General features: G+C 46.7%; 3 protein-coding genes across 7 annotated transcripts; all 3 read left to right on the forward strand.

The window, feature by feature from the left end:
- Positions 1-1083: 1083 nt before the first annotated feature.
- LOC103975763 (trihelix transcription factor GTL1) lies at positions 1084-4998 on the forward strand. Of its 2 annotated transcripts, none has more exons than XM_009390841.3 (3): positions 1084-2038; positions 2657-4205; positions 4300-4436. In XM_009390841.3, the coding sequence occupies exons 1-3, from the start codon at positions 1662-1664 to the stop codon at positions 4300-4302; spliced, it is 1929 nt and encodes a 642-aa protein (XP_009389116.2). In that variant the 5' UTR covers positions 1084-1661; the 3' UTR covers positions 4303-4436. The 2 variants fall into 2 exon arrangements, with proteins under 2 accessions (XP_009389116.2, XP_009389115.2); XM_009390840.3 differs by having other exon boundaries at positions 1088-2038; positions 4296-4998.
- Positions 4999-7768: 2770 nt separating this feature from the next.
- On the forward strand, positions 7769-14881 carry LOC135583038 (kinesin-like protein KIN-7F). 4 transcript variants are annotated; one of them, XM_065139959.1, is made up of 14 exons: positions 7769-7989; positions 8098-8747; positions 9146-9235; positions 9312-9412; positions 9528-9641; positions 9720-9801; positions 9883-9950; positions 10045-10110; positions 10202-10326; positions 11436-11763; positions 12331-12435; positions 12508-13374; positions 13835-14163; positions 14259-14881. In XM_065139959.1, the coding sequence occupies exons 2-14, from the start codon at positions 8501-8503 to the stop codon at positions 14578-14580; spliced, it is 2844 nt and encodes a 947-aa protein (XP_064996031.1). In that variant the 5' UTR covers positions 7769-7989; positions 8098-8500; the 3' UTR covers positions 14581-14881. The 4 variants fall into 4 exon arrangements, with proteins under 4 accessions (XP_064996031.1, XP_009389114.2, XP_064996034.1 ...); XM_009390839.3 differs by having other exon boundaries at positions 7836-7989; positions 8475-8747; XM_065139962.1 differs by lacking the exon at positions 8098-8747 and having other exon boundaries at positions 7966-7989.
- Positions 14882-15027: 146 nt separating this feature from the next.
- Positions 15028-17016, forward strand: LOC103976299 (expansin-B18). Its single transcript, XM_009391499.3, has 6 exons — positions 15028-15209; positions 15575-15735; positions 15818-16021; positions 16100-16212; positions 16277-16470; positions 16544-17016. The coding sequence occupies exons 3-6, from the start codon at positions 15841-15843 to the stop codon at positions 16872-16874; spliced, it is 819 nt and encodes a 272-aa protein (XP_009389774.2). The 5' UTR covers positions 15028-15209; positions 15575-15735; positions 15818-15840; the 3' UTR covers positions 16875-17016.
- The last annotated feature ends 6036 nt before the right edge of the window (positions 17017-23052 follow it).

A 23052-nucleotide genomic window follows, 5' to 3' on the forward strand; every position in this document is an offset into this window, starting at 1 on the left:
GGATTCAACACGGTTTTATCCTTTGAAGATTTGAGTGTTGTTAATCCAATTGAGATGCCGTAAGCGTTGGGGATGACTCCTCCTTAATCATCAAATGGACAGCGAAAGAAACGCTTCAGGGGAAGAAAAGAACAGAGCACAAGTAGAAGACACGTCCGAAATGAATCGCGACAGCGACAGTAAATGGAGGAGGAGATGAAGGAGAAGGCTCCATTATTACTTGACCGGATCAGGGATGGGAGCACCTCGGGGGGCCGCGGGTCCCACCCTAATAACTCAGCCCTCGCCCCACCATCCACAGAAAACAAACACAGGTCACATCTCCCACGTAACATGGGATAAATCCATCACCCATCTTTTCTTCTTTTTTTATTTTTCTGAAGCTTTTTAGCAGTAATGTGTTCCGATTCCTACTTAAGATAGTCACACTTTTTTCCTCAAACATGCAGAGGGGATAGGAATTATTCGGACGCTACAACCTTTTGGCATGAAGGAGAAGGGTGCCATTAATTACATGGCTTACAGAGTGGTGTAACATGGCATGTTGTGGGTTCATTTTGTGTGGGATCCGCAATAATCGCCGGGCACGTTCTAACCCTAATCCTCCACAGCGAGGAGGCCCACAGCAACAGCTGTTGCACTGTGTTCTTGTCTCCCCCTTCCTCGCCTCCTCCTCCTCTTTTTCCTCCTTTTACGCCTGTGTTACGTATGATCTCAATAAGCTTTCCTTTCGAAGCTGGGCCATCGGGCAACCAGTTGTTCATTAGTGTCTCACTGCAGTCCAAGAAGCTACAGTGAAACTTGGGTTTGAGATGGTGTTCTTGGGGTAATATTATGACTTGTGGGGGAAGGGGAAGGGGAACTTGCATGCATGATGTTACCATGTAGGCCCAGGTGGGGACAGGACATGTGAGCGAGGGTTGGATTCACTCGATATCATATTCCATACTGACGGTGAAAGATTACTGGGCTTCTATTACAGTGCTGCTCTTTCTTGCACAGCTCTCTCTCTCTCTCTCTCTCTCTCTCTCTCATACACATCCATATTGCATGTCTTCTCTCTCATCTCTGTCCTTTGGGCTTCAACTATTATTAGGCACAAGGTAAGACCCCCCCTGACAGCGCAGCATCTGGTTTGTTCCATCGTTCGCCATCTCTTCTCTCTCACACATCAGCATCATCATCATCTGCAACCCCTATCTTTCTCCCTCGAACCCACTGTACATCTCTCTCTCTCTCTCTCGCTCTTCTTGGTCTTCATGGATCTTTCTCTCCCTATCTCCACCTTCTAACCTCTCGGCTTCAGCCTATCTTCTTCATAATTTGCTGAATTGCTAATTGTCTTAACACAGGAAGTCTTTTTGCTTTCTCTCCTGTTGTGTTTCCTCCTTTCTTCTTCACCCCTCCATGGACTGAACCCTTTGCCAGTTCTCCGACTGCCCCATCTCCCGTTTTCCTCCTCTCTTTCTTCTGACTGAGGTGAGCGAGCGAGAGAGAGAGAGAGAGAGAGAGAGAGAGGAAGGAGAGAATTCAGTCCAACCCTGAGGTTACAAGCTGTGGTAATAGAAAGTGGAATCATAACAGCTAGCAGATTTGTCACTGCTCCAAAGTGTTGAGGAAGGTCGAAAGGAGAGAGGAGAGAGGAGAATAGATCCAAAGGCATGCAGCAGCAAGGAGGGTCCAGATACGGAGTGCCGCCCTGCGAAATGACCCCGTTCTCGCCCGAGCCGCCCGCTTCCCGAGCACACCTGCTTGGAATTCCCGGTCCCGAGCCGCTCCAAGATCCGCCGCTGGCCGAGGCGCCGTCGCCCTTAAGCAGCCGCCCCCCGGCGGCGAATTTCGATGAACTAGCTCCCGGCGCCGCAGGAGGCAACTTTCCGGAGGACGATGGCGAGGGGGGTGAGAGAGGCGGCAGTGGCGCGACCGGAAACCGGTGGCCGCGCCAGGAGACGCTCGCCCTGCTGCAGATCCGCTCCGACATGGACTCCGCCTTCCGGGACGCCACCCTCAAGGGACCGCTTTGGGAGGAGGTCTCCAGGTAACGTCGCTCCGGCTTGCCAACACCATCACGGATCTCTGATGCAACCATTGAAATGTCTAACGGTTTCCTTGGGAATTGACCTCGCCACCAGCATCAGCGAGATTCCTTTTCTTCTTCGTTAGAGACCAAGTAACTATCTGGCGTGGGGTTCGTACCACGGACTCCACTGCTGGAATGGTTGCAGCCGCTGAACTCCCCTTTTTGGGGGGAAGGAACCAGTCCTCTAATCTCTTCTTCGAGCCCCTCAGATCTCTACCCCTCGTTTCCCAGTGCGTCATCCTATCTCTTTCCTACATCATTCCATTTTTCAGATCCCAACCAATCCTTATTCACCAAATTATATCTTTAGATCGCTGTTTAAGATTCCCAGATGCTAAATCTTGCATCCCTCGTGGACGACTTATTGCTTTCAACTTCTTGCTTTCTCCCTCGTCATCACCAGCTTCTTTGGGGGAGTTCGAGTCCGTGGGTGCGGGTCGAGGTCTTAATGCAATCATGACCGTCTCATTTTTCTTGCTTTGTGTTGTTGTTGCTGCTGCCGTCCTCTCTTTGCGTCCTGACTCTTTTATCCTCGTCTTCCGCGCCGTTGCATAATTGCTGCTGCCTTGTCTACAGGAAGCTGGCGGAGCTGGGCTACAAGAGGAGTGCCAAGAAGTGCAAGGAGAAGTTCGAGAACGTGCACAAGTACTACAAGCGCACCAAGGACGGCCGCGCCGGTCGCCAGGACGGCAAGAGCTACCGCTTCTTCAGCCAGCTCGAAGCTCTCCACGGCGGCAGCAGTGGTGGCGGAGGAGGCGCCACTGGCATGGTGGGCCCACCCGCCAGCAGAGCTCAGCCTATCTCTGCCGTAGCCCCATCGACGCTTACGGTGCCCACTAGGGCGGTCGTCCCGGAGCCAACCCCTCCCCTTGGCCCGCATGGAATCTCCAGCTCCGCCGCCGTAGGTATCAGCTTCTCGTCGAATTCTTCGTCTTCTGCGTCGTCTGAGTCCGACGACGAGGAGACCGAAGAGGCCGGGGAGAGCCAGGAAGGGAGGAAGCGGAAGCGCGGCGGCGGGGACTCGGGAAGTAGCAGGAAGATGATGGCATTCTTCGATCGGCTGATGAAGCAAGTGATGGAGCGGCAGGAGGCCATGCAGCAGCGGTTCTTGGATGCCATAGAGAAGAGAGAGCAGGACAGGATGATCCGAGACGAGGCGTGGCGGCGGCAGGAGATGACGCGGCTCAACCGCGAGCAGGAGCTCTTGGCGCAGGAGCGGGCCATGGCCGCGTCCAGAGACACCGCCATAATCTCCTACCTTCAGAAGCTAAGCGGCCAGACGATCCCGATGCCCACCATGCCTGCTACCCCTGTGTCGCATGCACCGCCGCCACAATCAGCCGCACCTCCACGAAAGCCACAGCCTCCACCGCCGCCGCCGACGACGCAGCAGCAGCAGCAGAGACCGCTCACTTCGGTACAATCACCTTCGAAGCAGCATGTGGTTCAGAGTGACCACCACATCACCGAGATGGCACGGCATCAGTCATCATCGGGGACAGAGCTCGTCCCCAATACGGAGCCTCAGGATGCAGAGGATGGCGCAAACCTGGAGCCCATGTCGTCGTCCTCGCGGTGGCCAAAGACGGAGGTGCATGCTTTGATCAACCTCCGGAGCGGTCTCGACTCGAAGTACCATGAGGCTGGACCGAAGGGACCACTGTGGGAGGAGATCTCAGCCGGAATGCAGCGCCTCGGCTACAACCGGAGCGCCAAGCGGTGTAAGGAGAAGTGGGAGAACATCAACAAGTACTTCAAGAAGGTGAAGGACAGCAACAAGCATCGACCCGATGACTCCAAGACCTGCCCTTACTTCCACCAATTGGATGCCCTCTACCGCAACAGGCTCCTCGGCAGTGGCAGCAACGTGGGCACTCAACGTCAGGAAGGCCAAGAAGTCAATCCCGCTTCCAATCAACAGCAGAGTGGCGCACCAATGAATCTGTCATCAACGCCCCCTCTTCATCAACCTGCCGCAGAGGCCGAAAGCAAGAACGAGAAGAACTGCAGCAATAACAGTGGATGCGATGGGAATTCTGAGGGTGGCGGCGGTTCAAATGCCATACAGGCACAAACTGGCAATGGAGGACTTCCATCGAGCTTCTTCGACGAAGGGTTGAAGAAGGTAAGCGCCACTCCACCTTTATCGCTCCCTACGAACCTTTGCATCTTTGCTGGAGATATCATAACGTGGTGGATTGATGCCGCATTGAAGACAGTAGTCATTGCGAAGGAGCCGATGGGGCAACAGCAAGCTGCGTTCAATGACTACGATAAGTTAAATGAAGCTGACAGCGACAACATGGACAAAGACGAGGAGGACGACGATGACGATGATGAGGACGGGAAAATGCAGTACGAGATACAGTTCCAGAGGCAGAACGTGAGCGCCGGCAGCGGAGGAAACACGTCCACGGCCACTGCGGGCTCCTACTTGGCAATAGCTCAATAGATTTGGTATACCGAAAGCTCTCGATCTTCTACCTTAACCACCACTGCAAGCATCAGAACTACTATAGCGTGTTGCATGCTCGACATCAAACAGTTGATCGATGACGACGACGTCGACACATATCATCTCCTCAATCCATCCATTGCTATTCGTTGATTTGTTTGTGGAATAAGAACCCTCTCAGGGTCAACGGTGGGGACAAAAATCAGCACGAAGGCACAGACAGCATTCACCAAGGGTAAAGAAGAGTCCATAAGAGAGAGAGAGAAGTAGAGACAGAGAGATGAGGTGAAATGTGTACATGGCCTGTACATTGAATTGCTGAAACCAGGGGAGTCTGAAGACGATCCTCACTGTCTCTACATCTCAATCTTTTCTCTTTCTCTTTTCCTTATTGACATTATTGAACCATTGTGAAGGTCTCCAGTATTGGTTTGTATATGGAATGTGACAGTGTAAATTCCTATTCCTCTTGCCACCAGTGTTTGGTCTTGAGAGTTCAGCGAGGTAGACAAAGAAGAAAGAGAAGCATGAGATGAAGGATTGGTGGGGGCAAAAGTATGATAGCAGCTTGTCCTGACCAAAAGAAATCTATAACAGAAGTCAGCATGTGTGTGATGGATTGGTGAGAGAAAAAGAGGAGTTGGATTGACTTTATGAGGGAAGACGGAGTTTGCAGGCCGCTGCTGATGCAAATGTGATGCCCAAAATCTTTCTCTCTCGCTTCTGTCACTCTCCCTCTCTCTCTCTCTCTCTCCCCCTTTTCCCTTTTTCTCTTCGAGCTCTCTGTTTCATGGCAACAGGAGGAGAAAAGAGAGAATTTGTCAGTGAGACCAGAGTGATTAGGTTTCCCAAAATGCCCGCTTTGAGATATCTTTTATGCGTCTGATTGTTTTCGCTTTATGAGCTAATATAATTTGTTTTCGGGAAAAAAACCAAAAGCTACATCGTTCCACGATAAGTGATGTGACTGTTCCCAACTCATTTCATCTCACTGAGTTCTATCTGCCTTCTTTCTTGCTCACTTCCGTGCTTGTCATGACTGACGCTCCAAAGTCAACATCTGAACACTGACCACCGTACACGTGTCATTCCAATAGGGGGTGACCCTCATCACAGTGGGACCCATAGGAAAACAAAAAATCCAAATGGGAGAGGGTCCCATCGCCCCTCTCAATTAAACCAATGAAAGTGTTTTTGATTTTTAATTTTTTATCAATTTAACGAAAATACCCTCCGTCCTTCACCAGCTGCATCCGACGGTCGTCATCGCGAGCGGCGTCGCCCGTAACCGCATCCCCCACATCCCTTCCCCATCGCCCGTCGGCTTCTCTTCTTCTCCCTTCCCCTTCCATCGTCGCCCGTCCCTCCCCGTCGCAATGGGAACAAAAGGGTAGAGCGGAGGCGGGCAGCGAAGAGGCGATGGAGGCACTCGTTCCTGCCTCTATGGAGGCGGCGGCCTCACTATGGGAGGGGGACAAAGCTATCGCTCCCGAGGGGCGCTGCACAAGCCGCGCGATTGTGAGACATCTCCTCCCGCTCGTCGTGATCCGCGTCGGAGACGCTGCCCCTCGGCAACGAGTCGAATGGCCAGGTCCACCCCTTGGTCATGTACATCCGTCGCCCCACCATCGTCATGTTGTACTATACCATCCCCCACCGTATCGTAACTATCGATGCCCACCGGTCCGCCCTCGTTTCATAGCACTCCACCGCAGAGTGGGCTATGCTATCTCACAATGGGACGGATGCGGTGAAGGCGACGACAAAGATGAGTAAGAGCATTTATTGGATTGCAAAAAAAAAGATGTACTATCGATGAAAAACAAAAAAAAATCACCTAAAAAACAAAAAAATGATTTTAAGAAAATTTACATATATATATACATTATTTCAAGATGATATATTAGGATACATTCTCATTTAAATCCTTTCCTTTTTTGTATTTTAAAAAAAGATTGTTTTCATTTTGATAGTGGCATCTCAACTGTTTTCTTTGAAAAATAAAAATAAAAAACATACGAACAGATCTTTCCCTTTCTTCAACCTAACAAGTATTTTTATATAAACAATTATGAAAATAACGGTAACAAATTAATATATATGATCCCAAATAATCGAGATTTGTGACCTTATCATTTTTTATCTACGATTAAAAATAACGGTCACGAATTATTATTATTCTTTCCTAATAATTTAAACTTTATGGATCTACGATTACTAATTAATCATTTGAAATTGTACCATCTTTTTGAGTTTCATTCTAAAAAATAAATTGATTTACTGACGAAAGATGTCATTTTCTTAATCTTTAATGTGTCATTTTCTAAATCTTTAAGCGATCGGTTGAAACTAAGATACATCAATCCTGTGTGGCCATAGAAATAGACAATACCAAAGGGTCATTTAATCCTTCAATTTGTCTGTTTCTATCCATCATGTTCATAGACAAATGGACATCATTGTAACTTGCTACATACATAACAGTGTGTCCTACGCATCCCATGTTGTTCCATCAGCTATTAATTTATTCGTCCATAAAAAATAAAAATAAGGAGAGAGTGCACCAAACCAGAATCTATTTATTTATTTTTCGAAATAAATAAATAACCCAAAAAAATAAAAAAAAATATCATTTAATTCATTTTTATGTCAAATACTGACCGTTAGACAGGGTGTGCGAAGCACGTGCGCACGTACGCCGCCTTTCGCTCGTCTCGTCACGTACTGCGGAACCCCCGACACTTACCTTACCTCTCTATCGGAGAAAGTTATGGACCCCAAGCGGGACCCACTTTCCTTTGCGCTTCTCGGAGGCAGTGCGAAGCCCGTCCCGCTTTTGAAACCAACAGGGCGCGTCCCACGAGTTGCCACTTCCGCAATGCCATGTCGCCGTCCGTTACCCTACCCGACGTACCTGATCTTTAATTGGAGAGAGAGCGCGGGACCCACTTGGTACAAAACGTCGGACGTAGAATGCGTGACCGGGAAACGTGGTACTATTTTATTTTAGGTTAACCAACGAAAGAAACAACATCAAATGAGACAGAAACTAAAGCATTAACAAATTGAGTTCACATGTTCAAATCTTAGAGGTTTCTATAACGAATCATCTATTCATTTATATTATTAATACCTTTATCCAAGAGGTGAATTTAAATTAAATAAATGATCATTAAAGTCGTTTAGATATATGTATTTATTTTATTATGAATATATGAAGAAAATGGACAAAAGAACGACTCATCCAAAACTGACACAGTAATGTCCTGCTTTGAACAAAAGAAGAAGTGGCAGAGACAATCCCCCTCTCCCTCCCTCCCTCCCTCCCTCTTCAAAAGCCGAGCACAGCATGGGCGGTCTCCTTTTTAGATCTCAGAAAGAGAAACAGCCTGCTCTCATCCCACCAGAGATGGAAGAAGAATCTGGTCACAATGCCTAGGAATCCTCATCTCAGGTACCTCTCCGTCTCTCTCTCTCGCTCTGACACACGGTCTCAGAGGAAATGGTTGTTCCCAGTGAAAGCTACATCTCAGAGTAGTGTGATTGTGATTCTTTTGAGTAGGCTGCCTGCCCTTGTCACCGCTCAAACGCTGCTGCCAAACACCGTCTGATTCCCTTCTCTGGCCTAGCGAGCTATTTCCTTGTTACTCCTGTCATAGGGTTTCTTAATTCGGAGGCCGGCAACCCTCAACAGAGTTGATCAGAGGTTGTGGCCGGCATTCGTTGATGTAATCTCGGCCTCCTGTCAGCCTCATGTCTGACATTTGAACCACCGATCTGGTGTGTTCGAACATCACCCTCTAACGACCTGCCTCCTGCCTTCAACAGCAACTCATCGACGATCCTTCGCCTCTGAATTGAGGATCAGATTAGGTTAGGATGCGTCCTTTGTTCATGCTTCGGTTGGTTCTTGTTCCCTAAGTCGAGTGCTTGTTGCAGATGGTTGTGGATGTCTGAGGCGAGGAATGGGGGCGGGTGGCGGGGAGGAGATGGTGCCGTGGGAGAGGGCGGAGGAGAGCCTGGAGGTGGCGTCGGAGTTCGGCGGGGGTGGGAAGATGGAGAAGATAGTTGTTTCGGTGCGGCTGCGGCCCTTGAGCGAAAAGGAAGTGGCGGAGAACGATCCGTCGGATTGGGAGTGCATCAATGACACCACCGTTATTTTCAGGGAGAGCCTTTTGGAACGGTCCATAAATCCTACTGCTTATACGTTTGGTGTGTTTGCTGCATTCACAATTGCTTTCCTTTTCCCCTGTTCTCTACATCCAATTCATTTGCAAAATGAACTTGAGATGATTTTTCACTCTGTAAATGAAATAGGTATTCTAACTAGCACAATTAGATTCTCTAGTGGGGTTTGTTTTTGCTAGAATTTTTAGAGTGCAGCAAGAATTCCAGCCTCTTGTTTTGATTGCTTGAACATGGATTTTGTTCCATCAAATTGTCCGAAACTGCATCGTCTTAAACACTAACATATGACTTTTTGTGGCTTCGGAATCATCCTATCTTATAATGTTTGGTATTATCTCTTGGATGCTAAAGCCTAGCTTTTTCTTTCCAGAATGTCCGTATTGATATTCTTGATGTTGGGTTTTTTTAATTCTTGCTAACAGACAAAGTATTTCCAAGTGATTGCACCACAAAGCAAGTATACGAGGAAGGCGCTAAAGAAGTTGCTCTTTCTGTAGTTACTGGCATTAACTGTAAGTGTAGTTGCCTCAGTCTGCATTCTCAAGATATTTTAGAGAACATAGAAAGATTGATATATTTGATTTTCAGCTACTGTTTTTGCTTATGGGCAAACGTGCAGCGGGAAAACATACACAATGACTGGTATAACTGAGTATACCGCACAAGATATATATGAATACATACATAAGGTAATGTAGAATATTATGTGACTGTCCTAATATTCCAATTTGCATCTTATATGTGCCTGTGGCATAGAGAAAATTGTTTCTGTTTTCGCTGCTAGTCGTTTCATTCCTTTTGCAGCACGAGGAGAGAGCATTTGTGCTGAAGTTTTCAGCAATAGAGATATACAATGAAGCTGTGAAAGATCTACTCAGCACAGATTCTGCTCCCCTTAGACTTTTAGACGATCCAGAGGTGATGTGCCTCGCCTAGATGTTTAGTTAACCTTCCTTGCCTGTTTACTTGAAGGTGAAAAAATATGTCATTTGGCAGAAAGGAACTGTAATCGAAAAACTTACAGAGGAAACCTTAAGGGACTGGAACCACCTTAAGGCTCTCATTTCTGTGTGTGAAGGTGACCAACCAGAAGTTTGTTTAGAGAATAAGCATTTTGCTAATTGAGATGTACTTACCGGTGTCATTTTTCATTTTCTAGCTCAGAGAAAGATTGGGGAGACCTCTCTAAATGAAACAAGTTCCAGATCTCATCAAATTCTTAGATTGGTTTGTTCTTCTTTATCCTAATAATTGAATAATCTGCTGTACTATTTAGAAGAGAAACAATTTATATTTTTCTATGATTAATCGATTCTTGCAGACTATTGAAAGTTCTGCTAGGGAATTTTTGGGCAAGGACAACTCAAGCACACTTGTGGCTAGTGTGGTATGAAAATCTTCTTATGCTTTGTTTATAATAACTCTAAATACACTCAAGAGAGATTAGAGAAAAAACATATTCCATTCCCTGTTTGCAGAATTTTGTTGATCTGGGAGGGAGTGAACGTGCATCCCAGGCATTATCTGCTGGTACTAGGCTGAAAGAGGGTTGCCACATAAATCGAAGCTTACTAACCCTTGGAACTGTTATTCGCAAGTTGAGGTTGTTGAAAATTCCTTTTTCATCCTTTTGCTTCATTACTGATGTAACTAGATCTTGGTTTTCTTCCTTTGAAGCTAAATTGCTTATGCATGTAACATGCTTGATGCATTTTATTTGTACTGCAAGTTATTTCAGCAAGTTGAGATTTACTATGTTAGATTCCTTTACATATCAGTTTCTTACGATGTGGAGTGCTGGATTGATTTTCCTCAATATAATTAAATAGATCCATTGTCCCAACTTGAATACAAATCACTACATTTAAGCCTGCTGCTATGAGTTAAAAGTTCCTTTACTATTGTTTATTTTGACGCTTCTAGGAAATTTCATGCCATATTTAATCAGCCTGATAATGTTTTTATCTTAGATTTAATAAGTGAACAACTGTTAATGTGCTGATAATGATCTAGTGCTAACTGTTATCACTGAGAATAATTCTGAGTTCACTATTAATAACTTGACCCAGAAATGATATGTAGAAATATGCATGAACTTTAAAGTTTTTCTAAGACATCATCTTTATGCATGGAAAGGTTATTTGTTTCCATCCTTGTAAAGTTTGCTTTAAAAAAAAAAAAAAATTTCCTTTTCTCCTTGTTCTGTCCTTGCCTGATCAACCATGTCAGGATTATTTCTGGGTCACCAACTGTGTTATCTGTTCTAAATCACTTGTGCAATGTGCTGATTGAATAATATATTACTAGATAAACTCTATCCAAGCCAAAATCATAAAGTAGAGACGCTTACTTCCTATTTATTTGCAGCACACAAATTTGATATTTAATAACTACTGTCTGTATTTTCTGTAGTAGTATAAGTTAAAAAGTGAATGAATTTCCATGTGCATGTATAGTTTTGTTTCTGCCAAATCATCATAGTAAAATTTGTTTAGGAATGAAGGTAGAATCAATTACAATGAGGCTAACACTATAATATCACACACACAGATGTTTTTGTTAGCACTATATGATTTTGTGGATTGGTTTATGATCCACAACTTGGTCATCTTCTAGGATCTTGAAGTATGTAAGAAGTCTAATAGTATTATGATAATCGATATTAAACAATTTCTACTTCATTTACCAATATACTTGTCCAAATTGGCACAGCAAGGGAAGAAATGGGCACATTCCATATCGGGATTCAAAACTCACACGAATATTGCAACCATCCTTGGGGGGTAATGCAAGAACTGCTATTATTTGCACAATGAGCCCTGCAAGAAGCCATATTGAGCAATCCAGAAACACACTTCTATTTGCAAGCTGTGCAAAAGAAGTAGCTACTAATGCACAGGTAAATATAGTTATGTCTGATAAGGCATTGGTTAAGCAGTTGCAGAAAGAAGTTGCCAGATTGGAGTGCGAATTGAGATATCCAGGAATATCTCCAAGGGTGGAAGCCTTGTTGAGAGAGAAGGATGCTCAAATCAAAAAGGTACTGCATAATCATCTGAATTTAGCCTGATGTTTTAAATACACTCTTCTTATATGCATCTTCTATATTTTATTATAGTTTACATTCTCGCATCTACTTAGTTCTAATGTTGGTGCGACAACAAACCTGGAAATGTTGAGCAATATACTTTGTACCTGTTGATCTGGTTTTTGGTTCCTAGTCTGATTCTACTTATAGCCATGATTGGGACCTTGGTATTGACTATGCATTGAACTGCTCCGTTGTTCTCAACTTCTTGGGGTTGGCTGCACAGATATTTTTGTGGTTGTTGGGCTCTGTTTAGCTCACTAGTCAAACTAAGAGCATTAATTTTTTTTTTTAATTTGGAAATATAGTTTCTCTCAAACATTTTTTTGCTATTGTGACCTTAATGTATTTTGTGATATGCAAGTGATTGCATGTTGAGACATTCTATTTGCTCAAGAACAAGACATCTGTATTTAGAAAGGATGCATACTTTTAGAATAGTTTTGCTAATATTTTCAGTACTCACAGCTGCAAGAATCGAACATCACTGACAACTATTAGTTATAATTGACACGACAGATGGAGAATGAGATCAAGGAGTTGATCAAGCAACGTGATCTAGGTCAATCTCGACAGGAGGGTTTGCTGGAAGTTGTTGGCAAGGATCACTTCTCAAGCCAATGGGTATTTGCTCTTCCTTATGTTCACATTTTTTGTCAGTAGTGGGGCTCTTGATATCTCTTTGTTTCTCTCCAGGGTGACTTGAGCCAAACGTCATTACTCAATTTACCTCATTCATGTGATGATTTGCTTTTGGTGTCTGAGCCTTTAGACATTGCTGATCACAGTCTAGATTTTGCCTCCACACAATTTGTGACATCACACAATCAGCACTACCTGCAAACACACAACCAGGATGCTCTATCACCAAGGCACTCAGTGGCAAATCTCAAGTTTATTGGGTCAACTGAAGATCAAGGTGAGGAAGAGATTGATAAAAGCCTCTGTGAACGATTTGAGGAAAATTGTGAGGAAGTCATCTGTATTGAGATGAATGGGACATGTAGAAGTGAAGATTCAATTTCCTTGTTAACTGAAGGAAGAAATAGTCTTCAACACCCGAGTACAGTTTCCTCAGGACATATAGATGGAAATCATAAAGCTGGGGAACGGAGGGATCTGGGATCACCAAGTGCTGATCCCATCACATTGGAGCAACATCTTCACAATGTTAGGAAGACACTGATAAGTCTTGTCAAGGAATATCCTGATGAATCATCTCCATTGTCCTCATGGCAAGATTCAAGCTTTAGAAGTTTTCCATTGGGTAGAAGTAGAAGTTGTAGATCAACACTCATGAGCTCTTCATCTTGGCTTCAGGAAGATGGTACACCACCTAGCACATCTCTAAAAGAATTCCGTGGAAGGCCTGAAGGATTTCAAAACAAACTATTTTCTTCAAATTTTGGTGCCAAAATAAAAAAACTGTCAGCAAGAGTATTTCAAAATTCTGAAGATAGCAAATCTTTTGATGCACAGAGACAAACAACTAGCAGATTTGATGATTATGTAGAGCCAGAGATGGCTCAAGTTCATCACCGGAAACAATTTTTCATTGATCAGGTACATAACTGTGATAAATGATTTTCTTTTCTAGTCGTTCTTGCTAGCATTTTCATCTCGTTACATAATGATGCAAAGTATTACCCTATTTTAGTTTTTATGAGCTAACGTTTTCTTGAGGCAAAATGGGTTCTTAGTATTGCAACCTAGTATTTTCATGCTTGAATTATGTCCATCTTAATCTCTCGTACCAGGGTCCTCTACACAACAAATATGAACATGCTATCAGAATGTGCTGGCAAGTTGCCTTGCCATCACAAATATTCTGTCAACACAGAGAGAAAAAATAAGAAAAAAAGGAGGAAATTTTATTAAGAAAAGGAAAAAAAAACTCATTAATATATTCTCTTATATATTTAAAATTAATAATGAACATGAAATTCAAGTGTTTTCTTATCTGTTGGTATAACAACTATCTTCGATGATGTTGCATTTTCAGTAACGTATTGCTTGATGATAGGGGACTGAACAGAATGTATTTGAAGACTTTGGAAATGAGGGTACCACCAAGGATATTGGTCTGGAACCAACTCTAGATGTGCTGCAATCGCCTTCAGTATGGTCTCAGGAGTTTGAGAAGAAGCAGCAAGAGATAATTAAGCTCTGGCATGATTGTAATGTATCCTTGGTTCACAGGACTTACTTTTACATGCTCTTCAAAGGTGATCCAACAGACTCGATTTACATGGAAGTGGAACTAAGGAGGCTATCCTTTTTAAAGAGCAATTTATCTCTGGGAAATGCTGATAAAACAGCAGAACTCGGTCAGAGTTCCACATATGCGTCAAGGTTTTACCTTTCACTGTGCTACTCTTTCCTCATCTTATTTTCATGTGAACATCGCCGCAATTTATTACTGACACAGTTTATTTCCTGTTTGACAGTTTGAAATTGCTACGGCGTGAAAGAGACATGCTTTGCAGGGAGATGCAGAAGAGTTTGTGTGCTGCTGAAAGAGAGAGCCTGTACATAAAGTGGGGAATTGCATTGAGCTCGAAACAGAGAAGGCTACAGCTTGCTCGGCGCCTGTGGTCTGACCCCAAGGACCTGGAGCATGTAAGAGAGAGTGCGTCTGTTGTGGCAAGAGTGATAGGACTCTTTGAACAAGGGCAGGCCCTCAAGGAGATGTTTGGGCTTACATTCTCACCTCAACGATCTAACCGCAGGTTCCACAATTGGATACATGCGTTGTCTCATCGGAAGTAAAAGGAACGTGCACCTTGGCCACTCATTATCTTCTGCAACATGGAATCAACGGATAACATCTTCTTTTTCCTAACCTTTTTCACCACATCATGATTCTTTAGCTTTGATTTGATAGACGAGGCTTAGTTGCAGTTACCCAGCCATCTAATTATGATGTATGTTTAATGCTATTCTCTGCTGTTGCTTGTTCTTTCACCAGCAGCAGGTTTGTAATGGTGCCCTGAGAACCGTGAAAATGGTCTCCTTGTTTAGTTGTTGTTGTTGTTATTATTATTATTATTATTAGTCTGTCGAGATTCAATGGATTGACTCGTTCAATATTATCTGATTAAGCAAGTAAAGCTCTCGATGACATATTGGTATATGAAATGTGAAGGATAAGAAGCCTAAACTGGGCCTATGACTACGGGGCCTCCTACGTCCGGGCCACCACGACGAGCAGCCGTCCGATGGGGCGTTGATGTGATACGTGAGGTCGATTCAACGGCCAGCAATCCGCCATCATCGGCTCGGTTCGTGGGGCGGACGGCTCACTTTCGAGACCCCGGATTCAGCGGGGGTAACGTGTCCTCTTCCTCCATGCACACCATGCAGTTTTCACCTACGCTTCATTCTTCAATCATTTTCAGGTAAATTATTCTACAACATATTATTTCTAGTCTCTAAAAAATAAATCTACTGTAGTGGAATCTGTCTTTTTAATTTACTGGATATTCAAATGAAATTAAATGTTTTAAGAGATTGGGAAATAATAATAGAGTCGACTCAAAACGATTCGCCATTAATAGTAATAGATTAATGAATCTTCTAACATATCTAGGACAGCTGACGTGTCCTTCTATCATAGATACGAACAAGTTGGGAGAACATTTGCAGGAGGGAGAGGCATAAGTTCTTTAGGCTCTATTAACTGCATGTACAACAGGAAGTGCTTAAGAATAGAAGATTTGGTGATTTATGGGTATTCTTTACAGTAAACATTTTCTCTGACCAGATCGATTAGTGTGCATTGAAGTTGTCAAAGTCCATAATCACGGCAAAAGTTCATCCTCTTGCTGATCCACCAAGCCATGCATCGTTAGATGCTTACTTAGAAATGCCATTTAGTAGCCTTCAACTCAGAATTTGCGGCTGAGATACTGCGAATCAACTGAGGTAATACATCGATCCAAACTATAAATAGTCACAGACTTCTCATCTCGAACCACAACCAACCCTTCTCTTCTTCCTCCTCCAGCTCCAAGCATTTGCTTAGTAGCCATGGCCTTCTCACTTCCTCATCACTCTTCTCTTCTTGTCTTCGTCGCACTGCTAGCCTTCCTTTCCCTCCTTGGCCCATGCGCCTGCCGCAAACTCCTCAACTCGTCTGCCGTAGCCGGGGCCACCTGGTCCTCAGCCGGAGCCACCTGGTATGGAACAGCCAACGGCGCCGGAAGTGACGGTAATATTCTGGTGTTGCATTCTGAATTATACCCGAGATCACACGTGAAATCTTATGCATGTATGTGTGTATTCATAGGTGGCGCATGTGGATATGGTGGTGCAGTCGCTACGGCTCCGTTCTCGTCCATGATAGCAGCAGGAAGTCCTTCGATCTACAAGTCGGGCAAGGGATGCGGTGCTTGCTATCAGGTACACACGCTTAGCTTGCTATTTCATCTGCTTCATGGATGCGTTAATGATCTGATATGATCAGGTTCTGTGCACGACGAACGACGCGTGCTCCGGAGACCCGGTGACCGTCGTCATCACGGACGAGTGCCCCGGCGGGCCGTGTCTTGCCGAGCCCGTCCACTTCGACCTCAGCGGGACCGCCTTCGGGGCTATGGCGAAGCCTAGCCAAGGCGACCAGCTTCGCAACGCAGGCGTCCTTCAAGTACAGTACTCCAGGTGAGAACCCCAACCCTAACCAAGTACTGCAACACGAACACCGTACCCTTACACACTCCCTCCGGCATCGCAGAGTGCAGTGCAGCTACCCGGGCTTCGACGTCACCTTCAAGGTGGATGCGGGATCCAACCCAAACTACCTCGCCGTGCTCATCGTGTACGAAGGAGGGGACGGGGATCTGGCGGCCGTCGACATGCAGCAGGGGGCGTCGGGCTCGTGGATCCCCATGCAGCAGTCGTGGGGCGCGGTTTGGAAGCTGAACTCGGGGTCGGCGCTTCAGCCGCCTTTCTCGTTCCGGCTGACCTCGGGCCTCTCGGGGAAGACCCTAATCGCCACCAACGTCATCCCCGCCGGGTGGCAGGCAGGGAGCACCTACACCTCCACCGTCAACTACAACACCTAATACATCTAAAACAATGCACTAAGTTACTGCTTATATAAATATCCATATGTTGATGCTGAATGCTTCGTGTATGTGTGTGCGGCTGTTACAAGTATACGTTCTCGATCGTGTACGACTGTATGAAGCCCATAAATAAGAAGTGTGGAAGGAAGAGGAGATCAGTTCGTATGTTCTCCCTCCGTTATCCGAATCAAGAATTCGTGTAATGCATGCGTTTGTGTGTCTTCTTTCTTCGCTTGTTCACAATTAATAACAAAAAACAGCAATCGTTGAAGCTAAATATATTCTTGACAAAAAAATCTAAATCGTTGGAGATATTAGAAGAAAAGGATATTCAAAATCAACATAAAAATTTAGCAATCAGATCAAACACTACTAAGTAGCATTAGAAAATATTCATGTAAGAGATGAGATGAAATAAAAATGTATATCACACGTTACTAGTAATCGAAATTGTCAGGTTAAATATATTAAATTAGGTCCATAATTTAATGTTTAACTTTATATATGTCATCAAATATCAAATTTGTTGGTGAACATGTGTGCCGTGGCTGATGAGTCAGCACGGTCTGGTCCCCAGGCCAATGTCGAGAGTCGAAGGTCGGCTCGATGGGTCGTCGATGTTGATCGATCGCATGTCGGGGTATGGATGTTGGGACGATGGTCACTATCTCCTGGTAGGGACGGTAGCGACTCAGGATGTTCGCTCTCCTCGTCGAGAGTCCTTGGACGTCGGTCGGGTTGTCGGAGCTGCCTGGGGAAAGACGCCTTCTTGATCAGGATGATCACGTCTCGGGCGTAACTGCTTTCCTGCACAAAAGGCCCTCGTCGGGTAGTTCTCGACTTTGGCCCCTCAACGAGTAAGTTAGTGGTCTGATCTCTGTTTTTTCTTGCCTCTCCCCCTGGCCAGATGCCGGCCAGGGGATTTTATACCACCTCCTGGCGGTTGATCCTCGAGGGGGAAGTTATTACCTTTGTGCGATCGTCGTCCTAGAATGCTTGGATCAGCGGGATAGTACCTTTGCGCAGCTGCCGACCCAGGGCACGTGAAACAATGGGACAGTGCCTCAGTGCAACTATCGCCCTATAGCGTGTAGGACGGCGTCAGACGACGACGCTCTGGATTTTCCGAAGCTTACTGGTGGATGCCTTGGTACGACCTCTAGGTCGGCACACGAGAGCCCTCCTTTGTTGACCTGGTGATGGCGTGGCATGGCGTTGACTTGCAACAGTGGACTTGTATCCCAAAATTTACCTCATCACTTCTCTCCTCACCCCGCCCCACCCCACCCCCAGAGCGTGCCATGGGGTCATTGCGAGAGGGCGAAGGGCGCGCTTGGATCGGAGTGCTGTAGATGCATCAATTACTGGTGAGGGGAGTCGAGCTGGCTCGTCATGGAGCTGCTGGGTGGGAGTCGTAAGTTGAGAGCCGATCTGACATGACTCGGGCAAAGATTGGACTACCGGCTGAGTGACTGTTCTCGGGCTTAGGTTTAGGGCCGACTAGTCACAAGTCGGGAGCCGATCTGGCGTGACTCAAGCAAAGACTAGACTTGTTAGCCAAGTGACTATTCTCGGGCTTAGGTTTAGGGCTGGCGAGTCGCAAGTCAGGAGCCGATCTAGCGTGACTCAGGCCAGACTGGACCTATTGGTTGAGTGACTATTCTCGGGCTCAAGTTTAGGGCTAGTGAGTCACAAGTCGAGAGTCGATCTGGCGCGACTCGGGCCGAGACTCGACCTGTTGGTCGAGTGACTATTCCCGGGCTCAGGTTTAGGGCCGACGAGTTGCAAGTTGAGAGCCGATCTGGCACGACTCGGGCAAAGACTGGACCTGTTGGCGGAGTGACTGTTCTCGGGCTCAGGTTTAGGGCCAGTGAGTCGTAAGTCGGGAGCCGATCTGGCGCGACTCAAGCCGAGACTGGACTTGTTGGTCGAGTGACTGTTCTCGGGCTCAGGTCTAGGGCTGGTGAGTCATAAGTCGGGAGCCGATCTGGCATGACTTGGGCAAAGACTGGACCTATTGGCTGAGTGACTATTCTCGGGCTCAAGTTTAGGGCCGGCGAGACGCAAGTCGGGAGTCGATCTAGCACGACTCGGGCCGAGACTGGACCTATTGATCGAGTGATTGTTCTCGGGCTCAGGTTTAGGGCCGGCGAGTCGCAAGTCGAGAGTCGATCTGACGTGACTTGGACCGAGACTAGACCTGTTGGCCAAGTGATTGTTCTCGGGCTTAGGTTTAGGGCCAGTGAGATGTTCGGCGTCATGCCGGGTCACGTGTGTGCCATCGTACCACGTGGCGTGCCATGTGGAGCAACACAGGTTTTGGCAGGAAATTACTCGAGCTGCTTCTGGCAGGAGGCTCGTTGTCATGCGCGATCTCTTGGCGGGAGTTTCGAGGCTGGAGAATTTGGGGAAATCCCAAGAGTCACGGTGGGCTTTGAATGTCGCGCTTATCTCTCTCCTTGGGGGGCCAAAACGTCACTTCGTGGTGGGTTTGCTTCCCCTTTATAAGCTCCTCCCAGAACAATGGTTGCTACTTTGCTCATCCTTTCGTTCTGCGCCCCAGCTCATTCCAACCTTGAGAGGTTAGGATGTCTCCATCTTCCTCTTCCTCTTCTTCTTCCTCATCTTCTTCTTCTTCTTCCGGGGGTCCAGGGGTTGAGGTTGTCAGCTTATCTTTAGGTGGCGAGCCTTCGAAGGCCGCAGGGAGTTCTACCGCGCTTGGCAACCACAAGTTGTGGCATGATGTAGACTTGGTGGTGACCGAGGAACTTTTAGGGGCACTTCGAGATCGCTATTGCATCTCGAAGTGCTATGGTGTTTACGCCCCTCAGTCCGGTCAGCGTCCATACAATCAGTTTCCCGACGGATTTGGGCTGACTGTGGGTGCCCTCGAGGCAATACTGTGGTTCCCTTTGCATCCTGTTATCGAGGAGTGCCTCCGTAAGTGGGGGATATCGCCATCCCAGATAGCGCCGAACTCTTGGCACTATTTGGTGGCTTTTCTCGGGGAGTGTCGGGGAGCAAGGATTGAGCCGACCAGGACCCTCTTCCTGGCCAACCTCCGTTTGTGTAAGGGGCGAGGCGGGTATTACCTGACCGCCTGTAGCGGTTTTAAGATCAGCGATGCTCCTTCCAACAACAAGGGTTGTAAGAGTCGCTTCTTCTTCATCAGTTGTAGTCGGGGGTGGGGTTTCAATACCGGATGGACTTCCCAAACCATCAACAATGTCCCCCCGTTTCTTTCTATCGGAGAAACAACATACGTGAATCGATTAAGGGGCATTTTGTCCTCTTCTCAGGCAATCAAGGAGATGACCGAGGAGTGGTTGGTCAAGGCGGGGTTAAGCCCAACCACTAGGGGTATGGTCATTCGCATGTTATGGATCGTCCGTTCATCCCGAGCTAGCTGACCGATCGGGCTTTTGTTTGTAGAGATGGTGGACCTCCAGTTTGTCACGGACTTAGCTGGTTTTACCTAAGTCGTGTGGCACCCTTGCGTGTCCGTCCGTCCGTAAAGGTTAGCCTCCCCAAAACCTCTCACGGTCCCTTAGAACCTACAAAAGAGAAAACGGGTTAGAGAAAGTGCCTCACTCAGGATCTACAAGCAAACATTTTCAAGAAACACTTTATAGATAATGTAAATTATAAACAGACTTTATAAGCTCTAAACGGTTACACAACAAAGGGTTAAAATGATCCACTATAGACCAAATATCTCTCACAAGTGTCCACATGACACAAACTTTATTTATAAGCCTAAGAAGGCCACCAAACCCAACTAAAATGGGGTTGTTAAGCCTTCGACTGTCCCTCTACATGTTGTGCAAAGTATGAAAAAACCAAAAGACACGGACATACATAAGTATTACATTAAACACTATGTTTAAAACTTTGTCTGTGACAAGTCGGTGAAGAGGACGCCTAATGCCAAGGCCGTCGCACCACCGTCTTCGGGTGGATTCTAAGTCCGACCTTCGCGCAGGGCCAGCATTACACCATGGCACTGATTGATCACGTCCATGATGCTAAAAGGATGATCGAGCGCCTTCGGACTCTAACTCCGCTCTTCGCATGGAGATCTTGGAGCTAAAGGTCGGATTGGGCTTGGAGGCCGTCGCCGCAGCCGAACAGCGTGCCTCGGCCTTGGGCGAGGAGGTGACTCTTCTGAAGGCCGAGCTGGAGGAAAGTCAAGTGTGTGTTCGGACACTTGATGATGAGTTGCTGACCCTCTCACGGGACGTCGAATCTGCCAGATCTTTTGCCTGGGCCATTGAGGAGATTATGAAGGAGGAGCGCTTGGTGCTACCCGAGAAGATCAATGGGGTGATCGCTGACTACAAGTCGTCCCCCGGGTTCGAGCGCGGCCTGGTTAGGTCGGGGCATGTGACATATGAGTTCGGGTACCGGGTGGCTTATGCTCGCTTTCGGGCGAGGTACCTGGACCTAGAACCGGAGTCAGACCCGTTTGCTGACCAACCGGAGGATTAGAGCGTCGACATGCCAGCGAACGTCCCTTTCGACGACGGGCCCGAGACTCCTCCTCCGAACTAAGAGTTGTACCCCCTTTTTATTTTTTGGCTTTGGTCGGGTCAAAATTTGAGATTGTATTGCCCGACCACAATGTATATTTCTTTTCATCAATGAAAAACCATCATTTCGGCATCCTGACTTCTTGTCCTGCCCAATCGCGGATGTGTATGCTTCTTTTGATTAATGAAGCATGTCTTTTCGGCACCATGACCTTTTGTCTTTATGGATAGAATCTCTTCAAATTTGTCGCATTCCATGTCCTTGGTAAAGGGTTTCCCTCCATAGTCTCGAGGCGATAGGTCCCTTCTCAGACCACGTCGTAGACTCGATAAGGGCCTTCCTAGTTTGGCGCTAGTTTTCCCCTCGCTCGAGTCGGGTCGCTCACCTCAACCTTTCGAAGGACGAGGTCTCTGACCTTGATCGGTCGCGGGCGAATTTTACGGTTATATATCTGAGTCGTAGTCTTTTTGTATACCAAGGTATGTAGGTGTGTTCAGAGGTAGAGGTGGGGGCCTCGGAAGTGATATCTCGGGTCGGTCGGGTCTTCTGCAAGGCTGTGTTGGTGGCGCTAAAGCCGCTCCTCGGACCGGCTCTATCCTTGACCTCTTTATTATCTTTGTGCCTTCCTATCATTAGGGCTTCGACAGCGATGTATTGGTTGGTGTGATGTAGCATCTCGGGGATGGTCACATGCAGCTTCTCAATCAGTGACCAGAAGAACCTCGAGGGTCTCAGACTCATTAGAAACGCATCCATGATTAAAGAAGCATGAGCGTTCGGAAATCCCCAAATTTCAGCGGCAAAACATGCCACGAATTGGGAGAGCGATTCATCTTTGCATTAGGATATCGTGAGTAGGGTGGCGATAGAAGGCTTGGGTCACACGCTAGCCAGGAAGTTTTGCTCAAACTCCCTTCCCAACTGATCAAAGGATGAGATCGAGAATGGGCCTAGTTGGCTAAACCATGCACGTGCCGGTCCCCTGAAGGTGGTCGAGAATGCCCGACACATCAGCGCATTGGAGGTGCCGTAGAGGGCCATCTGAGCCCGAAACGCGGTGACATATTTCGCAGGGTCGGAGCCGCCGTCGTATGTTTCTAATGCTGGTAGCTTGAAGTTGAGCAGTACAGGCTTGTCCTATACTTCCTGAGTGAAAGGAGATCCACCCAAGCTACCATCGCCCATCTCGCCCCTTGACTTCTAGAACTCACGCTAGAACTCATCCAAGCGCCGATTGACCATGGATAGTTGGGTCCTGAACGAGTCATCCGTCGAATCGGACGATATGGTGTCAGACTTGGGGTGGGGCGGAGCGATCTGACAGGGCACGAGCGTGCTTTGCTCGAGTAGGCCTCTCGGGCTTCTCCCATTTCGAGTCACTCCCTGCTTGGCCTTTGTTGCATCGGGTCGGTCGGGGGAGCTGTTAGTTGTACAATCTATGGCATGAGCAGGACGATCGTCTGCATCATTCTTGCCAAGGCTTGCACTTGCTTGGCTAGGCCAAGGAATGCCTCGGGCAACACGACCGAGAGTCTTGCGGTATATCCGGGGGGACAAAATCCCGGATCATTGAGCAGTCACCAATAGCGATCTGGCGTCGAGGTTGAGATCCCCCCATCTCTGCGGGCAGGGAGGGGCTGATCCC

This window comes from Musa acuminata, chromosome BXJ3-2 (genome assembly GCF_036884655.1).
Source record: "Musa acuminata AAA Group cultivar baxijiao chromosome BXJ3-2, Cavendish_Baxijiao_AAA, whole genome shotgun sequence".
Classification (NCBI taxonomy): Eukaryota; Viridiplantae; Streptophyta; class Magnoliopsida; order Zingiberales; family Musaceae; genus Musa; species Musa acuminata.